The sequence below is a fragment of the Anastrepha obliqua genome, chromosome 4, assembly GCF_027943255.1.
Source record: "Anastrepha obliqua isolate idAnaObli1 chromosome 4, idAnaObli1_1.0, whole genome shotgun sequence".
Taxonomy (NCBI): domain Eukaryota; kingdom Metazoa; phylum Arthropoda; class Insecta; order Diptera; family Tephritidae; genus Anastrepha; species Anastrepha obliqua.
In genome coordinates, this window is record NC_072895.1 from 121,266,415 (window position 1) to 121,288,526 (window position 22,112).

At 38.0% G+C, this 22,112-nt stretch overlaps 3 protein-coding genes across 6 annotated transcripts in view; 1 reads left to right on the forward strand and 2 right to left on the reverse strand.

Annotated features, from left to right (window-relative positions):
* The first annotated feature begins 8,050 nt into the window (after window positions 1-8,050).
* LOC129244835 (guanine nucleotide-binding protein subunit beta-like protein 1) lies at window positions 8,051-9,666 on the forward strand. Its single transcript, XM_054882715.1, has 4 exons — window positions 8,051-8,406; window positions 8,468-8,984; window positions 9,051-9,411; window positions 9,478-9,666. The coding sequence occupies exons 1-3, from the start codon at window positions 8,269-8,271 to the stop codon at window positions 9,377-9,379; spliced, it is 984 nt and encodes a 327-aa protein (XP_054738690.1). The 5' UTR covers window positions 8,051-8,268; the 3' UTR covers window positions 9,380-9,411; window positions 9,478-9,666.
* Window positions 9,588-12,363, reverse strand: LOC129244834 (double-strand break repair protein MRE11). Its single transcript, XM_054882714.1, has 7 exons — window positions 12,202-12,363; window positions 12,005-12,128; window positions 10,984-11,926; window positions 10,806-10,919; window positions 10,588-10,748; window positions 10,021-10,525; window positions 9,588-9,952 (listed from the first exon to the last, which is right to left on the reverse strand). The coding sequence occupies exons 1-7, from the start codon at window positions 12,290-12,292 to the stop codon at window positions 9,863-9,865; spliced, it is 2,028 nt and encodes a 675-aa protein (XP_054738689.1). The 5' UTR covers window positions 12,293-12,363; the 3' UTR covers window positions 9,588-9,862.
* A 513-nt stretch (window positions 12,364-12,876) lies between these two features.
* Window positions 12,877-22,112, reverse strand: part of LOC129245257 (uncharacterized) — a 44,207-nt gene continuing 34,971 nt past the window's right edge. For all 4 annotated transcript variants that reach the window (XM_054883321.1, XM_054883320.1, XM_054883323.1 and 1 more), the window contains 2 exons: window positions 20,065-20,638; window positions 12,877-15,576 (listed from right to left, as the gene is read on the reverse strand). In XM_054883321.1, coding sequence (XP_054739296.1) covers window positions 13,367-15,576; window positions 20,065-20,638 — 2,784 coding nt within the window. In that variant the 3' untranslated portion in view covers window positions 12,877-13,366. The remainder of the gene's footprint in view (window positions 15,577-20,064; window positions 20,639-22,112) is intronic.

The window sequence follows — 22,112 nt, forward strand, 5'->3', positions numbered from 1 at the left end:
GAAATATATGCATTTATTGGAATCAACTTTTTGATGAGAATAAAGCATCAGGCCAGTTATCGAAATTACTGGTCATCTCGCCCAGAACTGAACGATAGCTATATCTCCAAAATAATGCCCGTGAAAAGATTTGACTGGATTTTAAGCAATTTGCATTTGAACGACTCTTCTGTAATGCCAAAAAGAGCATCACCATCATTCAACAAACTCTACAAAGTTCAACAATATTTGGATATGCTGCAAGAACGCTTGAAACTGCGCTTCAATCCTAGCGAGTACCTTGCGGTAGACGAATCAATGATAAGATTCAAAGATAATTTTTAAGATACGTTGATATTTGTATTCTACAGAAGCTGTTTTAATAGGACGATCAACTTTGATCCAGTATATGCCGTAGAAGCCAATAACAAGAGGGTTTAAAACTTGGATGTTGTGTGACAGCACCGGTTATGTCCACCGGTTCGAGATATATACGGGTAAAAAAGGAGATCTAGTCGAAAAAAAACTTGGAGAACGGGTCGTTCTCGGCTTAACTACTGATTTTGGGGAGAAACACCATAAAGTGTTTTTCGATCATTTTTTCACTTCGTTCAACTTGATTCTTGAACTGAAAAAGCAGTTGATAAATGGATGCGGAACAGTGCGAACCAATCGAAAATTACTTCCTACCGATATTAGACGGGATAAGCAGTTAAAACGGGCGACTATGATTGGCAAATTAGTGATTCTGGTATACTCTTTATGAGATGGATTGACAAAAGAGAGGTTACAGCTTTATCTAACTTTCATGATCCGAGTAAATTTGTAAAGGTACAACAATGCCAAAGCGATGGTTCTGTCAAAGAAATCGAAAAGCCTGAAATAATACACGACCATAATATGCACATGAATAACGTTGACAAGTTAGATCAGCTAAAGAAGTACTACGAGCTGAACAGAAAAAGCCGCAAGTGGTGGCACCGAATATTTTTTCACTTTCTTGATATTGCAGTCGTGAATTCTTTTATTATTTCTAAAAGTATAGGGGTAAGTGCCTTAAGGACTTCAAACTTGATTTAATTTCAATACTATGCAGTTCAGTCTTACCACCTACTCTTGGAACCAAAAATAAAAAGCAAACTAAAGTCCGCATAAAGAAAAACAAACCGTATGTAGATCCAAGCCTACGATCCTCGTCATCTCACCAACCAGTCAGAACAACCTAATATAACGTAGATGTGCGTACTGCAGCACGACAAGCCACCAAAGAAGGACTCCGTGGATGTGCTCAAGTTGTAATGTGCCACTTTGCCTCAGCAAAACAAAAACTTGTTTCAATGAGTTTCATAAATAATCCTCGCACTCTATGCGCGATGGTATAAAAATCGTACCACATCCTTGTACAAAATCCTGCAAGGATAAAATTTTTGATGAAATAAAAAAATCTTTGTGTTTAATTTTTAGCGATTTTTTTCAGTGCGCCGGAAAGAGTTAAAGATGTAGCAAGTGAAATTATAAACAAAAGCGCAACTTGGTGCATACTTACAGGCTGGAAAGAAATTTAGCGGAAGAAGCATAAACAAGGCAACCGCCGAAACCGAGTGAATTCATGGTCGGCATGCAGGTAAAAGATTTTGGATACAATTCTCAGGGAAGTAAAAAGGTTTTTATAATAACGGTCGCGGTGAGGAGGTAATTATTTCAAATAAATATGTTTCCTTATTTTTGAAAAATTTCTTGCAAGCAGAGAGAATGCCACAAATTGGAGGACAGACGCAATCAAAATCTAAACAAGGATTTGCACGTCAGTTTGTCCAGTCTAATCGGCGTAGCAGACCCCCTGACCTTTTCTTGTGAATGTCGGCCTTAAAACGCGTCACACAAAAATTTCATTGTAAGAACCTGTATCTAACACTAAATCGTATACTGCATTATTCAATACTTTGGAATTTTATCCTCTAAACAACTGCGCTACATATACTCGTACATATATTGCGCCCGTACGGTCAGTTAGTGAATTTCAAGTGGAAGTATTACCTCAACGTGGTTGTTTAACGTAATAAAGCAGCATGAAATGGGCCAAATGCTTTTGAGCATCTACATACGTAAATTTTTTTTAAGAAGTTAGGCAGAAAACGTACGGCATGTGACAGAAAAGGTGCAATACAGATTAACATATTTGCTTGTTAACCTAATGAAGTCATAAATTTTGCGCCATCCGCCACAAAGCCGAACGATACACACACAACCAGAGACGCTCTAAAATTTGTAGGAAGATCTTGCTTGGTTATTGGATTTCAAAGGTGCTAAACACACACAAATATGTACATATGTATATGTGTGCATACATACTTCCCACACGCATAAAGTGTGATTGCGTCGTTTTTTCTATGAATTTCTTGCTTAATAACTCTTTTTGTGGTCATTGCTGCTGAGGGGCGTCGATCGATCTATAGATTTAGAGCTTCCTTTTCAGAAAGAAATAAGAGCCAATAGGAATTCAGGACTTGAATAGTTTCAGAACTGTATAGAATTTGTGTAAAACTTATTCTTTGAAAATATGGTATTTTTCTCTTTATTTCATTTATTTGCTACAATTTGTTCGTGCCTCACATTATATTAGCCGCAAGTGGTTTCTGCTGTATAGTGGGTCGCACCATTCGCGTCACGGTCCCCTAGTATTCGTTACTTTTCTCACTGGCTGCTGGTTTCGCGCTGTTGGTGGCTCCTGACTGGTGACTGGGAAGAGTAATTTGCTGCCGTTTATGGCATGATTATTTTTTACTCACATTTTTTCTGACTCACAATGGATATTAGAGCGCGTTGCTCTGTCGCAATGTACTGGTAAATACGTTCTTACCACCCGGCCAATCGATGATATTCGAAATAGCGGCGAAATTCATCTCCCACCCGCTGTTTGTTAGGTTCGTATTTTTGTCTGCACCTTTTTCATTTTGCATGGCTTAGGAGCTTGAATACGTCTTTAATGCGACCACAACTAATCACACAAACACACCGCAAATGAAGTTATCATTTTGCCAAACATTGCATCCGCGCCATTATTGGGTTTAAAGGAAAAAATAAAGCAGCAAATAAATTAAACATTTTGCGAGTTTAGGGAACTTGCTTGGAGAATTTCGACGTTTGTGTGCTTTTTTTTAGTTTTGGGCTTGTTATTCCGGTTAGGTGAAGGTATTCTGTGCATTGCTGCTGTTTTTCAATGTGCTTTACTTGCTTTATGTTGTTGCTGTCGTCGTTAAGGTGCTTGCAAAATTTATGTGATACTTTAATTCATTAATTTTTTCTTGGCATTGGTGGTTTAAAAGGAATTCGTGGCGCTGTGTAGCTTAGTCGAACAGAAATTTTTTCCAGAGACTCTTTTCGCTTTACACAAAATTATTCTTTATTTTAAGCTCTATTGATACAATCGTGTTGTTGTACGCTTTTACGAACTTTTTTTAAGGCGGCGAATCTCTTTCTATTCCAAGTAAAAATCAAAATTGAATCCTTTTTAGCAAAAGCTCACGTTAAGTTCGCCTAAGTAGAGTCATAAATTTTGTCGGTAAACATTTCAATGGCATGCAAGACATTTCTCACTTTTGTAGCTTCACTTGTGTTTTTTCTTAATTTATATAATACATTTTCGCACTTAATTAAAATTTCTTTGCCATTTCTTAACAAAACAAATTATTTTTATTTTTTGAAGTGAAACTTCTTAGGCGTCGATGGACGTACGAGAATGGAGAGTAAAATTTCAAGGCCATGCAACGTTTTGGACATTTTCGTTTCGCGAGAGAGAAAAAAGATATAACGTAAAGGAAAAGGAGAGAGAGAGCTGCACCTTATATATATTTTAGATACACTTTAGGCTATATTTCCTGAGTTATTCCTTGTGGTGGCGAGTTTCTAGTGAGAAATAACACTGCCTATTTTTGGCGCTTGTTTGTTGGAGCAAACTTGTAGGAAATATATTTTTGGTGCCTACTTTTTGGCGTTATATTTCCTTGGTGCCTACTCTTTGGGGCGTTTTTTGGTCTCATTTATTTGGCGTTTTTTTTTTTTGGTGCCTACTCTTTGGCGCTTATTTCCGTTTCCTGGCTAGTGCTTGTGCGTACTTTAAAGTGCCATCCATTCCGACGTCGGATTTATTGGTATTACCTTGCGGTAATTTGTGCCGTTGCTGCTTGTCCTGGAATCGCTGCGTTTGTGCGGGCGATAAACGCTCGGAGTAGTGCGCGTTGTTGCCACGGTTTGTGTCCGGCGTTTACCTACACCTCCGTTTTTTGTATAGATATAGTATATATATAGATATATATTCTTTCTCTCTCTCTCTCTCTCATTCTCTCTCGGGTCTCTCCCGCTTTCTTTGTCTGCGTTGAAAGTTTCACTTCAGTTATGTGTATTACGCTACACGCACTTTTTTTTAAGTTATAGCCTAAAATTTATGCAATAGTTTAGAATAAGTGACTGGTCTACAAGTTAATGAATTCATAACAAATTTTTTCTGGCAAAGGAAATATTTATATAAAAACAAATCATCTGCCAGAGCGTTTGTATCCATTCAACAATGCCGCTGGATCTTAATTCGCTGCGATATTAAAGCTCTTACAGCTCATTGTTCCATCCTCCAAAAATCTTCCGCAGAATCTTTCTCTCAAACACTCCAAGCGACGCTTCACGTTAGGCCGTCATGCCCGTCGAGAGGCTCATAAAGATGAGAGCCTTATAAAGATGGGAACTTGCAAAATAAAAAGAGTTTAAAATATTGTTACTTATTAGTGGTACTTATACATCAAGTCAAACCATAAAGGCTATAAATATTTACGAAAAAGTCAATCCTCGTGTATTAATTTATGAAGAGATGGTAGTAAAATAAAAAAACAATGAGGAAGAATTTTCAAAATACAACTTTCTATAGTCGAATTCAAATTGATAAACCAAGTTCCGCTGACAGCTTAATTTATTTTAGTTTTATTAAAATTTGATTTTTTTTCTTAAAAATTTCGAATAAATGCCTAAACTATAGTAGACATCGAAAACTTATTTTTGACAATTTAACGTAGTCTCGATTATTTGTGGATGCTTTTGGAAATTATTAAAAATATAGTTGAAAAACACAAACACATAATTTTTTTCTTGATTATTTTCAACAGCAAAGAGGTTAGGTTAGGTAAGATTGTAGCGGTTGTCACCTTGGGATACACTCAGTCTCATAGACAATTGTGACCCGTTCAGAAACTTTAAAAGACCCTTGATTTCCATCGAGCTGCGATCTTTCAACTTTCTGAAAAATTGTCTGCCTAAAACAGTAAATATGCGTCGTAATAGTCGACCACAATTGTCAGGCTATTTTGCAGGTAGGTCCATAACGCCATCGTTCGCTATTTCTCAAAGCTGAGTAGCTCAACTAAGGGAATGCCTATCTCGCTAATTAATCGGTCCTACAGTGCTCCTCGGTCTCGCAAGGGGCAAAAACTCCGGGGGCATGCCATGAAAAAGCTCATAAAAAACCGCCTGCCGTTCGGAGTCAGCTTACGACTGTAGATCCATCCATTTATGAACAACATCCAGGCGTACACCACAAATCGGAAATAAAATGATATAGACTTATACGTCAATTATATATACATACTAGCAAACCCGGCCCCCTTCGCTGGGCACACTAAAATAGAATAGATATGGTTTAGAACAGAAAATATATGGTTTTCATATTATTTATTTCTTTATTCTTTATTCAAGCGCTTTGGCATAAACAATATTTTTTGTTTTTCTATTTGTTTTTGAGTAAATATAAAATATAAATTGAAAATCAGGAAAAAAGAAGATTGTTTTTAAATTTCAAATCAACGCATATGAATAAACAATCGTCTTTTTTCCTGATCATCGATGAATTTTTCGTTTCAATTTATATGTTTTATTAAGCATTGGAGCGTTTTTAACCATTATCCATTTATATTTTTCAAAAAAAAAAAAACGAAAAAAATTGTTTTTTCCACGAACACATAATTTCATTCGAATTTCACATTAAATTCTCGAATTTCGTAAGAAATTATTCACTGTTCCAAAATCCACTCCAAAAAAATTCACAAACAATTTTTACATGTTGCGCTTACGTTTTTTCCTTATGGCATCCAAATCAGAAAGAAATATTGACACATTGTAACTCACACTGTCAATTTGACAGTTCAGTTCCGCCCCAAGCGTTAAAAAAGTAAGCGACATTATGGCTGGCTCAAAAGAACGCTGTACCCGTTGCCACTGCTCCGAATTACAACCAAACTTTACGAAACCCATTTTCAATACTTACTTAACAATGTGCATAAGTTTGGTTTAATTCGGTGCAAAGACACGGCGGGTCCACGTTTTGGCATATATTTCGAGACCCTAGTCATCAATAGGTATGAAAATTACCCAGTATTAAAGCACTTATCAACAGCTTTCATTTGATACCCATATTGTACATACACGTCCGAAGGTTACCCGGGTCCACGTTTTGACCTATATCTCGAGACCCTATCTACCAATAGGTATCCAAACTATACGGAAACCATCTTCAATACCTCCTTAACAATGTGTGTAAGTTTGGTTTAATTCGGTGCAAAGACACGGCGGGTCCACGTTTTGTCATATATTTCCAGACCCTAGTCATCAATAGGTATGAAAATTATCCCGCATTAAAGCACTTATCAACAGCTTTCATTTGATACCCATATTGTATATACACAACCAAAGGTTACCCGGGTCCACGTTTTGACCTATATCTCGAGACCCCAGTCACGGAGCGGCATGAAAAATACTCTGTACTAAAGCATTCACCAACAGCTTCAATTTGATACCCATATTGTACATACACATCCGAAGGTTACCCGGGTCCACGTTTTGACCTATATCTCGAGCCCTATCCACCAATAGGTATCCAAACTATACGGAAACCATCTTCAATACCTTCTTAACAATGTGTGTAAGTTTGGTTTAATTCGGGGCAGACACGGCCGGTTAGCGAACACACACAAAAAGTTGACTTTATTTTATATATAAGATTTTTTTCAGTTTGTGTCCGAAAAATCCAAATATCTTACGGAACCCTATTTTTTTCCAAAATAAAATATAATCCATGTTACTCCTGGATAATGTAGTTTTCGAATGGTGAAAGAATTTTTAAAATCGGTCCAGTAGTTTTTGAGCCTATTCGTTACAAACAAACAAACAAAGTTTTCCTCTTTATAATATTAGTATAGATGTACATATATAAAGTATACATACAATTAAATTCTCGCTTATGAATTCCGCTCTCTGGTGTTAATTGACCGCTTTCTATTGCACTGCCTCTTTCTACTTAATATTACAATGTCACTACACCATACGATTGTTGTTGCTATAACAGCATAAACCTTCTCCATGCATATGAGGGGAATGCTACTGAAGTGACAGTCCGTGGCTGGATATAAATCCGGATCGTTCCGATTAGGTAGAACTGACTGTCGTGGGAACGACAGAACCACACGATCTATTACATTGGTTTTGTTCGTCATGTTGACATTTCGAGAATTTGGCTTCTCCATTTTCAAGAATTTGGCTTCTCCATTTTTTGTAGGGGAATTTTCGAGAAATGACCGTTTACCGCAAAGAGACATGTTTCCATTTCGATTGAGCCCTATGCTCCCCGAGGTGATCAAGAGAGCAGTAATTAGTAAGAGCACCACACTCACTTAAACCAATATTTTCAGCATCATGAATTATTTGCATTAATCAAAAACGCCTCATTACAAAAATTGAGCAGCATGCCAAATGGTTGTTTCCTTTTTGCTTCCACTGCACTCTCTCCGAAAAACGTTGTTTTAAAAAGCTGCCATGGTTAACACAGGTGTCCCTGATATAACGTTTTTTAATTCCCCACTTCCGTTTAGCAGCAGAAATTCCGTAACATGAAAAGAAATCCACTGAAATGGAGTGCTGCCACATTTTAGCACCGAATTTTTTTTGCATTTAGTTTATTTTCTGTGACTCGCTTTGAAGTTTCATTTGTTTTTGTGGCATTTATGCTTTGCGCTTATTTTCTGTTTTTATTTGTTCAGCGATTAGGCGGTTCCATTGACAGCTAATGTTTTGTCGGGTGTCAGCTGGACGTTTCTCTTATTTTTTTAATGTTGCATTTTCTTAAAGAAATTTAATTTACTTTCGCAAACAATTGTGATTACACTAAAACAACCTGTTAGATGTGCCAATAAAATAAGTACAAAATTTTATATTTTCATATTTATCCGAACGTATTGAGTTGCCTACAACGCCATGGCCGTTTTGCCGCCTGATCCAGTTTTCAGCTTGCGTTGTCCTGAAATGGGCCCAGTACATTCAATTTGCTTTCATTACTGTGACCGTTTGCTAGCTGGCACGGCCAAGGGCAGTGTGTTTTTGTGGGACTTGCAGGTGTGATAATATATATACAAAAATATAAGAATTAACCTAAAACGCACTTGCTCTTTCGTAGACAAATCGATCATCATTGCATTTCGAAGTTGGTCAGCAGCCTATCACCAGCCTTCACCACACCGATGACATGTTGATCACCCAAGAGAAAGGTGGCACAGTGACTCTATGGTCAATGTCAAACAGTGGCTACGTGCGCGAACGCACGATTGAAGGAAATTTCGCTGCATTTTGTCGCACTACGTTGTACACACCACCAGCGGGCACCACAGAGCCGTTACTCTTCTATCCATGTGATGAGAATTCCATTGGCATTGTTCATGTTAATGATGATACTACTGCACCGCCACAAATGCTTGTACCGAACGATCCACAATTGCCTAAGTTGGGCAGCGTATCTTGTTTGAAGCCATTTGAATGTGCTTCACAGCTGTTTCTACTTGCCGGATATGAGTCCGGGCATTTCCTAACGTGGGATTTAAGTTCTGGAGTTATTGTCGACTTGTTGCAACTGGATGCCGAGCCCATGGCAGTGGATTACGATCCGCAAACAAACCGCGGAATTGTTGGAGGGCCATGTGTGTATAATTTATAAAAATTGTATATATTAAGTTCTGTTTTAATTTTTCAACTTTAATCCACAGCTGAAAAACTAACGGCAATCACATACCAACGGCAATCGATGCAACTGCAACGGGCAAACGACATTACCCTAAAAAACTCAGGCATTAATTGCATACGCATACGCGACGACCAAAAAGTATTCGCCACAGGCGGTTGGGATGGCCGTGTGCGTATCTTTTCATGGAAGAGTTTGCGTCCACTCGCTGTGTTGACTGAACATAAGACTGCTTCTGGTGGGGGCATTATGGACATTGCGTATTCAGAGGGTAAAGTATCCATGTGGAAAGCTCGTATTATGGCGGCCGCAGGCACAGATGGCCAAGTTTCCCTTTGGGATTTGTACAATTAATTCATAGGAGAAAAGCTTTGCTTTAAAGAAAGGTGTGTTAATGCACTTCGCGGAGATTTACTTTTCATTTAAAAATGATTATTTCACTCCTTTAATAGTCCTGCAACAGGTCAGCTCTCTTTTCAATGCCATTACAATAAAGATGAAAACAAGCCCTGGAATGCTATCAAAATGAAACGAAATCATGGAATGAATAAAACGTTGTGAAGTGAGGGTTATTATTCCAATTATTTAATATTGATTCAGTTTATAAATATAATGTAACACAAAAGTAAATAACAAATGGACTTAATATTTATTTGGAAAACTTAGAATTGGCGATTAACAGCGGAACAAAGAGACACAACTGGCATACAAAATCATAACTGCTTAAATATATCTTCCCGTCCATCGAGCAAAAATTAAGTCGATTTTTGTAAGGTCTAACTGGAAATTTATATTAGATAGCAAATCATTTTGCTTGAAATAATACAGACAAACAATTTACTCTGAATCGGAAATGTCAATAACTTGCGCAGTTTTGGGACCACGCTTGGCACGTGCATTTGCCAATGATTCCAATAGAGTGGAACGCTGCAATTCAAAGGAAACATATAACGTCTTACTTTAGAGAAATTAGTAAATGTAATGAGTTGACTAACCGACGAGTTCACCGAGACGTTCAAGGCCTGACGTGTGGAGCGTGTTGGCGCAGCTGCTGTGCCGCGCCCTCGTCCTCTACCACGACCGCGACCAGCAGTTGTTTTGGCACCAGTCTCAACTTTGGCTGTTTTACGGTCACGTGTAGCTGCTTTAGAGGGCGCTGGCGCAGCTTCCATATCACTACCATCGCTGTCATTAAGGTAAAAGTTTTGTGCTTTGCTTGTGGTTTGCTTTTTCGTAACTTTTTTTGCAAGCGGTTCAACATCACTATCGCTTTCATCTTCGTTTTGCTCAATGTGCGTATTTGAACCTCTCGTGGGTTGTCTACTCCTTCCGATTGTGACACTGCTTGTATTGGCTTTCACCTTCGCCCCTTGATTGTCTAGGCGGTTTATTATATCATCGAGTGATAATTTTTGATTGAATGCTTCTAGGGATTCTTCGACTTCATCATCGGCTGGGAGGGTTTCCATTAAATGCTCTAAAGCGCTTTCTTTACAGTGTCTTCGAGAAGAAATAAATAAATAAACAATGTTTCACAAATTAGTTTGTATTAGTGGCATTACTTGATAATTCCCTCAGCTGCGTTCACATCGCCCTTTTCGACAAGCCGATTGCAAATCTCCGACAATATTTTTGGAGTCAGCACCTTGAGCTGGCGCTTGGCAGGTATCTCTTTAAAATAACTCTCAATGAAATTCTCAATTTTCATTTCACTGTTTGTATCCTACATAAAGCAAAATTATTTTGTATATTTTGGTGAGGTAATCGCATTCAATCTTACAATTTGTATGTCATCTAAGGCACCACGTATTGCGTCTTTGTCTGCATCGGAATACTCCCCTTTAACGCGTCGAATCAACCTTTTGAAATGTATCATATCTGCGGGATTAGCCACCTAAGATTCATTGATATTATACAAATGGGTCTGTTAATATTGCCTAAATTCCCAACTATTTTACCTGCTCATTGTACGACTGACCGAAACGTATAGCATTGAACACCTGCTCCTCATTAGAATATATAATGCGTAGTCGGATAAGCGGCAATGTCGGTTGCTTTGGATGACCGGTTAATTGTTCCTTTGCCTTAGCTATCATTTCTTCTACACGTTCCTTTGCCATAGCTATTACTTTGTTTGTTACATCTCCTTCGTCCAACTTTAGTTCTTCGATCATTTGCGATAAATCAACCGAATCGAATACAAATGGACGAATAGTTTGCAATGGTAACGGTTTCATTTGAAAGCGTGTTTTATGTATTTCTAATAGCCCCACGTGTTTCTTAAGCGCCTCGCCTTCAGCGAATGACGTCGCAACAGATGAACCAGGTTGACTAACGTAAAAGTTACGTTTCGCATTGAACTGTGGTTCAATATGGCAATCGTGTTCGTGTCCCCAAACAACTAAGTGCAAGAAATCGGGTAGCAGTTCTTCTGGTATATTATTTTTTGGACCACGATCAGCGTGATTCTGATGCAGCACCATTAAATGGAACCATTCACCCTCCTCTGAACTAGGGCACTCTATACTGACTTTGAAATCTTCGAACAGTCGTCGCAAACGTGCATCATGTATGTGACTTAGCCCATACAGCGCTAATTGTGTTTGACCTTTACGCAACAATACCGGATTAATAGTTACTTTAGTAAGATCAGTCCAGCGACCAAAGTAGTTGACCAAACCAGTGGTTGAGAGTAAATCAAGAGAACTAAGACGCCCAAAACCGCTGGGATCATCGTGGTTGCCATGTATAGAAAATACAGGTATGGCTACATTCAAATTAGGATCCTCATAATTGACAGTGTCATTAGGTGCATTATGGAAATTTATCGACTGATCGCTGAGCACTTCAATGTTAATAGGTTTGTCACCAAAGGTGTAACGCCGAAGCAGCTTCATGCAGCTGTATGAAAGAATTACAATACAAAACCAATTCACATATGTAAATGTATTTCCCCTGTTTAAAAATTATACCACTTACTTATGTAGCGTGTTCTGACTTGGTACGGCATCATGAAATAGGTCACCACCGAGCAAGATGAAATCAACATCTTCCTGCACTGCCATTTCGAGTATTTCCTCAAAAGCAATGAAGCTGTCTTCCCCTAACATGATGAAATACCAATTTTGAAACTCTAGAGCCCCTGCTCTTAACTTTTTCAAACAACAACCACTTACCGCGCACCGCATTCTTTTCGGCATAGCCCAGATGATTATCCGTCGCCACCATTATACGCAGCACATCTTCGGCATCCACTTCTTCGCTCATTTCGTTAGATTTTCGCTTTTCTAACAGATATATTTACTGAAATAAATAAATCACAATCTAGCGGTTCTCAGTATTACAACAGTTAGTTAGTAGTTGCAGAAATTTGCAAAATTGCGCTTTGATGCAGGGTTGCTGTGTATTGTGAATCACATTCAGTCAAGAAGCGTTGCCAATTTGAATTTCAACTAAGAGTAAACAAACTCACCACAGCCAAAGGAAAATATATTTGTATGGATTTGTCATTCAATTAAATGCGATTTTTAATTATAGGCAAAGAAATAACTTCGTTGTCATTTGCTGTAATTTTACGTTGACGTCTTGTTCTACATAATATTCAGCCATATGTGGCATATGTCCTATATGACACATGCGAATTATGGTCGGTTAATCTATAGATATTTTACCAATGATCCAACCCCTTGTTTTTATAAATAAGACGAACAGAGTCAAGCATAAAGCAAGTTTTATATATTTAGATTTTTAATAGACATTTATTGTTTTCTTTATGACTGATTTTCCAAAATATTTCTTATGTACATTATCAGAATATAAATATAACCTTATATATAATTTATACCCCTAAGCACGAGATTCGGTGTATTAAGGTAGTAGAAAAGTAATTTTTCAATAAAAAACTCAAGCAATAAATGTGTATTTCTATTTCTTTCGGTGTAGAACTTTTTAAGTATACTCACCAATACAATAATTATTTTGTCTTGAAAGCAAATGAAAAAGTAAGGTAAACACTTTTTAATATTTGTATTTATTTTTTAGTTTAAAATTTAACTTAAATTATTTCAGTGATTAAAAGTCGAGCCTAATAAATATTTTTTGTTTACTATACTATTTTAAATTTACTGCAGCACAACATACGGTTTTTCTCAGCATAACTAAATTTTAAGCGGCTTATGCCTTCTGTAGCATATGCGATTTTATCTGAGTAAAGTTTTTAACTCTTATATTAAATTCTTTGAACTCACATTAATTACTTTAAGCTTTTTTTATAAATAAACATTCAAAAATTAGCTTTAACATTTTAAAAACTATAAATCAACTTCTATTTTTCAAAACTTTCTATTTTTTGCTTTGCGTTTTAGTATTGCTATTGCACGCTGTTGTTACTACACTGGTTGTTGTGGCCGTTGTTGTTGCCTTCGCATCAGCGTCCACATTGTGCGTTTCGGCAATCTCCTCAACATCGCCCTCCAACGTTGTAGCCTCCCTCAGAGCAAACTTTTGGAAATCGCAATCGATTATTCGTTTCCGCTTGCGCAGTGGGCGGCTGCATTCGGCCGCAGCTGTAGTAGGGGTGGTGGGTAATTCTTTGGTTTGTATGAGCGTGCGTTTCGTTTGGAGTCGTGTAATTTTGAATTTCGGTAGTTTTTGCTTTGCATCGTCCAATTCGCCGCCAGCGGCGGTTGAGTCATCTATGTTCATGCTTAGATCACGTCTGGACGCTTCCGATTCATCAGCGCGCACTATGCAATGAGTTGCCTTGACGGATGTTGTTGGGGAGCACGATGAGTCTTCGGGCGAAGGTGTAACAGCTGTTGTTATGGTGACATTAGTTGTGGGTGTAGCTGGTGTGTCTGGTGACAATGTTGTCGGCGTTACCCTCAAGTGCTCATCGGACAAAGTGCGTTTAAGATTAGATGCGTGCTCTTCTTGCTGATCCTCAACACCTTGTGAATGCATGCAATCTCTGGATTTGGTGAAATCTAATGGCTCTTCGTTTATAGCTTCTTCCGCCACTTCGATTTTTTGCTCACAATCACTATCACCCGATATATTTCTCGCATCGGACGCCTCATCTACAACTCCTTTGGTTTCGTTCTCTTCTTTCTCCTTCATTTTCGCACGCTCTTCAGGAGACAGATAAGCCTTGTAGAAGTCCATTACTGGCAGCGGCACTGGTATGGGTATGGGTAAGGGTATAACTATAGGATATGGCACCATAACCGTAACAGGTGGAGGAGCACCCAATAAGGCTCCCAGACCCAAGCCACCCAATAAATCTGGAGATGTTTGTACAGCATGCGGAGGTAGTGGAAAAGTCGGATATCCACCTATACCGAAAAATCTCGGAAGCATACCAGGTGTTGTTGACGCTCCTGGATTTGGCAGAAAATGTGGTGGGTGTGGTGGAAAAGCGCCATGTGGTAGTTGCTGATGTGATACCGCGCTGTTCGGTGGCTGCCCACCAGTCGGCGTGGCGAAGAAAACCGGTGGTATGCTTGTAGCACTACGTCCGCTGGCATTCATCGTATGTGATGGCAGTGCATGCGGAGGAGTTTGTTGTTCCAACATGGGTGAGAGGGGCGGCACGCTCATATGCAGATCCTGCACGCTGGAGCCAGCAAATTGGCTTAGGACGGATGCGCCCGACTTCGCGCTGGATCCACTAGCACCAGCTACCGGTAGATGAATACCAGGACTTGTACGTAAGTTGCTGTTCGAAGTAGCACCAAGCAATGACTTTGCCTTACCTAGCAAACTGGATGCGGCAGATGTCGTTGAACCACTTAAACTGCTAACATCGCGCGCCATTGCACTGTGATTTCCTTTTACGCCGGCAGTGGACAAATCGGCATGATTACCGGCGCTGACGCTCATGCTAGAACGCAACGGTCGTTTCTTGCGGTTGTGCTTCGGTGAGACACGATTCGATGTCGGCACTGGCGTTGAACTCAACATGCCCACACTCTTCGACATGAGTTTCGATACGGGTGCTACTGAGATCATGGGCTTGTGTGGCGTGGCATTGTGTCCCAAATTTGAAGCAGCCGATGAAGCCGGTGATGACGAAGAGCCAGTGGCTAAACTGGTATTATTAGGTATAATTACTGTCGGACCCGACGGACCCGGTGAGACGGAGAGCGTGGACGCTGGTGAAGCAGAACGACTGCGACAATTACGCAGCCATAAGTCGGGTGTTATGAGACCGACGCCGTTGCCGGACGCCACCGCTTCCAGACCTTGTTCACGCAGATGAGGGTTCATGTCCAGATGTGCTTGCGTCTCCTTACAGAAAATTTGCATTTTATACTGATTCAGGCATTTGTCGGAGCAAAATTGGAGCTGTGAGGCACCATCCTGAAAGTCAACATAGCTGATGGCATGTCGCACGTGCTTACACCAATCGCAGGTTTTGGCCTTTTTGAAAGAGGCGCGACGAGATTGCGTGAAGCAGGATTCAGAACAATAGCGTGGGCCGTCGGAAGTGGTAAGAAACTCGGGTGCGTTGTCAGGCACAGGACGGCGACACCAGCAGCAGTTCTGGAGATCTGAAAAAGTGAAAAATGACATGATGAGTCAAAGAATTCAAGTGTACATTCAGGTAAATGTATTATTATTACATAATTTTCGCACGGCACACTTTTATAATTCTAATCAGGCCCATGTAAGTCGACGTACAAAAAACGACCGCTTATTTATGCAACTGCCTGGGCAATAAGACTTAAAACTAAAGGAAACAACTCTCGGCAATTGTTAGCTTTGAGGGCAACTGCTTATTTAAATGCTTAGGTTAAGTTAGGTTAGGTCAGGTCAGATGGGCTGCTATTTAATTAAGTATATTCTTTAGCCACAATACCCAATTCATCAAATTAATCAAAGCTCAGTATGCTGGTTTCAAATGTAATGACAGCCTATCACCAATGTTCGATTCGATATCCGGTGTCCAAAAAGGGTGTTTAATTTCGCTGATTTTGTTTCTTATAGTCCTAGACGACGTTCTCGCTAAATCGGTGGAAGATACGATCACATGGATGATCTTGATTATGTTGACGATATATGTATTTATATATTTTTACCTCTATAGATGGCGGAGTAGCAGATGACGTTCAGTCTAGAATCGCCAAAGCCCGTGGTGCGTTTGTGCAACTTAACAATGTCTGGAACTAAGTTGCGCATTTTTAAATCTAGCGTCAAATCGGTTCTTCTGTATGACTGCGAAACTACAAGTTTTCGTCAACAAGTGCCTACGGTGGTTTCTGCGTATCTGGTAGCCCAGAACAATCTCCAGCACAGATTTTTGGGATCACAACAAGTCTGAGATAAAACTTAGAAGGTCGAAATGGATCGGCCATACCTTACAAAAATACCCAACTAAAATCTGCAGGCAGGCGCTAAAATGGAACCTGCAAGGTAGCAGATAGCAAGGTCGGCCCAGGTGCACATAGAAGAGAATGCTTGAAAAGGATATTCATTTAAGGAAATTAAAGTCATTGTGCAGGATCGTAAGCGATGGTAACGTTTTGTGGAGGTCCTATATTTCGTTGGGCATAAAAGGAATTGATGATCATGACAAAGCTCCACTGTGTAGCCGGCGAAAGATTACCCAAGCCTTATACCAAGATGTAACTCAAGCATACCAACTCATTGGCAAGTCCAAACTGGCCTTCTAGTGAGACTGCGCTTGAGACTATTGAAAACGCGTTGCCTCAGAAAGCGGCAGCTCCTTTTTCGAAGGGAATGAAATTTAACGCATTTTAAAAAATTCTTTATTTGAAGCTCCAGCTCTGGTGGTATATAGGGTCCAAAAGTCCAGTGCTCCGTTAGTATTCAGAAAAAAGTTGTATATATCATTTGGAGAGTTTCATTAAATTTGGTGTTATTTGTTCATTGAAAAATGAAATGCCCAAAATGTGGGCGATACTCTACACGTGCTCCTATTAGTCAGCTTTCTATTATTAACTGTTCAAGCTTTCTCTTCCACTCCGAAATGTAATTGACTATCTATGTAAGAAGCCAACATCAGGAAAATGCCTTAGAAAAGATTAGGGAATTAAAGCTTACTGAAAAGTGCATAGGTAAAAAAATATTTTCCATTAATTACTCCAATGCCCAGGCGTTTCGAAGCGAGTAGCAAAGGATTTTAATTATCATTCGTTTTCAGTGTCGCTTACCGTGAAAATGAGAGGGGTATAAAACTATTGGCAACTTGATTACTTACTAATTTTGTTTTTGCTTGGGTACGATGAGCAGAAAAATGAGCTTGTAAAAAGCAAAAATCGGATAAAATCATTAAAAATTCAAAATTTGAAATTTTACACCACACAATATGAAAACTATGAACTCGATGCACGGTAAGGCTTCGACTACTGGCAAAGGATAGCGGGGGAAGAGAGCGGTACTCATATTTGATTTTTCATGAGCTTGGCTTCGTAGCAGTACACGAAATATGAGTGGTGGAAAGAAGAGGCGGTATATACATAGTATATAAAGTTTTGTTATGCACTTTTATGTATGTGCTCGTGTGTGTGTGCACAACCTCCATTTGGTTAAGTTCAGCATATCATACACACGCTTATGCAATCATCCGGCGTCGCCCAGCTGAAATGGATCCTGCATACTTTTACCCAAAAGTATCAGTATACACACATGCATACCATATACATATATGGCATGTACACATGCACACTTCCCATAACTTTTGCGAGTGTAGAATTGTGTGATGATGAGCTTAACAGACCACCGCAGATAGTCAAATATCCTGGTGGCCTGCAATGGCTGCTTTTACGAATTCAATTTTAATAATTACTACTATGTGCATATACAAATACATGCACACGCATTTACATGTCCGAGCACACTTGTTGGTTAATGCGATTGAGCAACTGGCATAGGAGAATATGCCAAAAAGAAATAAGAAAAACTTTTAGAGGACCAGCAAATGACTCATGGCTGAGTTTTCTCAAAAAGGTGCCCAACAACGCTTTTCACCTTTGCATACACATACATACATACATACACAACTAAACATTCATTGCAGTTGTATTTTATTCGTACGTGGTGATGTGATATTTACGTGTGCGCTACCCTTATACTTTTACATTTGCCATTTACCAGAATGTTAGCCCATCGATTTTTTGTTTTTTTGAAATTTATTTTATTTATGTATTTTTTTTGTGAGTGAGCTCAACCGAGTAGTCAACATACTATCATATATTTCTTTCTACGGATACCTCAATCCGCTTGCGGTAGCATCACTCTCCCTGTGCCCTGATTCGTACAATATTTAGCGAAAGGTGGGCGGGTGCTCAACATTTACATGCACAGCATTGACAGTTGGCGAAAGCACACTAAACCGCACAGTGTGCCATAACTATTTTTTCTGTGAAAAAATTCGTAGTTTTTACATATTTTTTCTGAAATTTTTGGCATGCTGTAGCTAATTATTTGTACTTTAAAAAATATTTATATTTATTTAAATGTTAAAATAAAGTTTTGTGATACGTCTTACCTCGTATTTCTAGCTAAAAAATAGTAGTAGAATTAAGTATTTCACTCATAACAGCATACCAAAATAAATTTTTTTTACCGGAAATGACAAGGCTTGAACTTTTAAACTTTACAACAACAAAAGTTCAGCCTTTTTGGGACAAAACAGCACATCAAACTACAAGATCACTACATCTTAGATAAAAAATTGTTAATCTTTTGTTCGATGTTAATTTCTTGGAACACATTAACCCTTCAACTCCCATTGTGAAGGTAATTTTGACCCCTTCAGAAGAAATATGTAGGCGAAATTCCATAAAACATCTTTAAATATAATACAAAAATGTTTGTTATACAATTTTGCCATTTATCTCTGTATACATAGATATACTGACAATGAATGTAAGGGTTATCTTCTTACTAATTTGGAGTTAGTGCCAAAATGTCACACAAAGACATTTCCACACTTTGAAAACGTCGATTTTTGAAATAGGGATTATTTATAGTGTTGCTACAGAATTAAAATTTTGTAATTGTCATAAAAACAGTCTTTTTCCCGAAAACTACAAACTAAATGATGAATGAATGATGATGAAACTACAGATGTTAAAGATTAAACAAATAAATTGCGTACTTTTTACCTATTTACATTTTTTTATTTATTATATTTTTTATCTTTTTTGTTATGCATATATTTTTTTGTGTATGAAATTTTTTTAAATATGAGAAGATTTCACATCAAAAGAATGATGAAACGTTAAGGAGAAATCTTAAAGAAGTAAATTTTGTATTTTTATATTATATAACACACATGCATGTTAAAATGCTATTCCTATTTATAAACTTAAAATATTTAAGCCATATTTGCCTCAAAATAATAGTGGCTTAAAATAGTTATCTGTTATCTGCTATATATTTTACGCTGTTTGAAAATTTTGCTTTTGCCAATTCCAAAATTTTTAGTTTTCCCTAAATAACCTTCACGCAAGTACATACATAGATACAATCAGCACAAAAAGCTGTAGCTAGTGAAATTGTTGTTCTTTTGTACCGCTTACTGCCACGTACGTTTTGTGCTAAATTAATTTAACACCATTTATGTAAGCATTTGCCCGCTGTGCAGCATATCACCGACATTTGATGCATTACTCAGTATAAACCTACGTATATATATATCTGTTTCTATGCAGCAAGCGGCATTACATAATCAAAACTAGCACTCATTAGAAGAAAAGTGAAACCAATTTTGTTGGGGTCTATTAACATATATTCAAGTTGAACAAAAATCACTTTTTCCAATATTAATTGTGAAGGTAATCGAGACTCATTAAGTTTATTGCTAAATATGTGAAACTCAACTTCCTGTTGTTATTTTTGTAATAAAAAAAATTGTAAAAGAATATTGATAATTACTGATTGGGTCGTATATTTGGCTATTATACTGTAGATATTTGCACGCAAAATTCTGTTAGCCTATACGAAATTCTACGCCATTGTACGCCGCACTTCGTTCTTCACTTTTTGGTTTTTGTTTGCGTTTTGCTACTCACCAATTTTCTCTTCCAAAACAGTATTTTTTCCCGCTGAAATCGGACTCTTGGAATCCTCCTCACGTGAGCTACGCGTATCATGATCCGATGCTGTGCTTTCGCCACCCCCACCGCTCGCATTTCCTCTGTTGCTGGTGCGGTAATTTCCGCTACCACAGTTGAGCGCCATTTTTCTGCTGTTGCTGTTGTTATTATGTTTGTTGTTCGCGTTGCTATTACCACTGTTGTTATTGTTATTGTTGTTGTTGTTGTTGTTCATTATATTACGCATATGTTCGTTCTGTTGTTGCTGCTGCAATTGCAATAATGTAGCTGCCCGACTGCGACTTCGTCGTTTCTCCATGCAATGCCGTTGTTGACTTATTGCGCTGTTATTACTGCCACCCGAGTTGTTGTTGTTTGTGTTGTTAGCGTTGTTGCTGTTGTTATTGGCAACACTCAATGCGGCATTGTTTGCTTGAGCAACTGCCGCCGATTGCAGCAAACGGCTAGTTTTTGTAGACAAATCAAGCCGATCCACACCATCAAATCCATACCAGCCGAGCAGTTCGTTCATTGTGTTCTCGGCGTATTCCTGCAATAATAAAGGGGAGTGCGTTTAAGTTTGGAAGCTCATTGATGCAAATTAATTTAAGAAGCCCAAAACTAGTACTACTACTAAAGGCGCACTTGGCTTAAGTTTAAAAATTTAATATTTAAAGGACTTTGTACTGAATGCGAAGTGAAAATATAAATTGGTAATAATTGAATTAAAAGCAATAAATATAAACAATCTTGTTTGAACCAGTGTTTTTTTTTTAATATTTAATGGATAAATAAACGGTAAACTAAAAACTGGATTTTTTTGACAAGCTCTTAAGCTTTTACTTTCATTACATATTTGTACCACTATTTTTATTATTTTGCATGGTAATACAGGTATATATATATACATACATATATATGGTATATTATATATATTTTTTTAAGAAAAGAAAAAAAATAAAGCATTCAGTAAAATTCGATTCCTGTTCAAGCTATAATAATTTCTACGTACGTCCATATGCATTTGTGACCACAAAGACCCACAAACTCATGTTGAATACGACACCTCCATGGAAAAAGGATCAAATTAAAGGCGTACAAGTCGGAATGGAAGGCTGAACATGCGTGGATATATGTACATACATTTGTAGGTAAAGTCATACATACATATATACCCTACAAAGGAAACCCTATACGACTGTAGGCTTCATAAGTCTGTTGTGGTAAGGGGCGAATCTGCAACGCATTTGCTTTTTTGCTTTATAAAAACCCAGAAAAGCTACAAGGATGCATTAGTTTGTCGATAGTTTCACTACTCGATGCCAACATTTTTTACGCGATAGTTTAATATCTAAATTTTTGGGAGCCCCAACAACGTATGAATTTTTCAAAAAAAAAAACAGTTTTATAAAAATTTCCTCGCTTTATTAGGTAAAATAAGAACATATTTTCTTTCTTTAAGAACATTTTTAAGAACAGAACACTTTCCTATTAAAGGGCGAAGAGTTGATTCCGTATTAGAAATTAAGACTTAGGGTATTTTTGATTCGAATTAATGGCGATTTTTTAAAACGATTTCTTAAATGAGTACCATATCCCTAAGGCCATCTGCTACATACGAGTAAGACCTGTATATATGATGTTCTGCAAAGGGCAAAAATATATACCAGAAATCGCAAATATGCAGATGTGCAACATTTTCAGAAATTTTTAAAATAACAAAAGTTCTAAGAGTTCTGAGTTGAAACACTCCAGAAGGTCCAAAATTCAAAAACTATTTTTGTCAGTTGTTGTCGGTGCTTTTGTGTTTTTTCTATTGTTCACGTCACTTGGGTATGCGGCAGCCAAATTCTGCATGATCATTTCACATACATATATTCACACACCCCTTCAATCAGTCGTTGTTCAGACGGTAACGAAGTGTCATTGGTTAATTTTTTCGTGTATCACCAACACAATCTCTGTTTTTTTTTGTAAACACACCCCAAGTGACGTCAGCTCATCACTGATTCCGTAAAATTCGC

Excerpts from the sequence above, each read along its gene's own strand:
- LOC129244835 (XM_054882715.1), top strand. The coding sequence starts at position 8,269 with ATGGCCGTTTTGCCGCCTGATCCAGTTTTCAGCTTGCGTTGTCCTGAA. Across the intron at positions 8,407-8,467 it reads TGTTTTTGTGGGACTTGCAG|ACAAATCGATCATCATTGCA; the intron begins GTGTGATAATAT and ends GCTCTTTCGTAG. Across the intron at positions 8,985-9,050 it reads CGGAATTGTTGGAGGGCCAT|CTGAAAAACTAACGGCAATC; the intron begins GTGTGTATAATT and ends TTTAATCCACAG.
- LOC129244834 (XM_054882714.1), bottom strand. The coding sequence starts at position 12,292 with ATGAGCGAAGAAGTGGATGCCGAAGATGTGCTGCGTATAATGGTGGCG. Across the intron at positions 10,749-10,805 it reads CCTTAGATGACATACAAATT|GATACAAACAGTGAAATGAA; the intron begins GTAAGATTGAAT and ends TGCTTTATGTAG. Across the intron at positions 10,526-10,587 it reads GCAGCTGAGGGAATTATCAA|ACACTGTAAAGAAAGCGCTT; the intron begins GTAATGCCACTA and ends TTCTTCTCGAAG.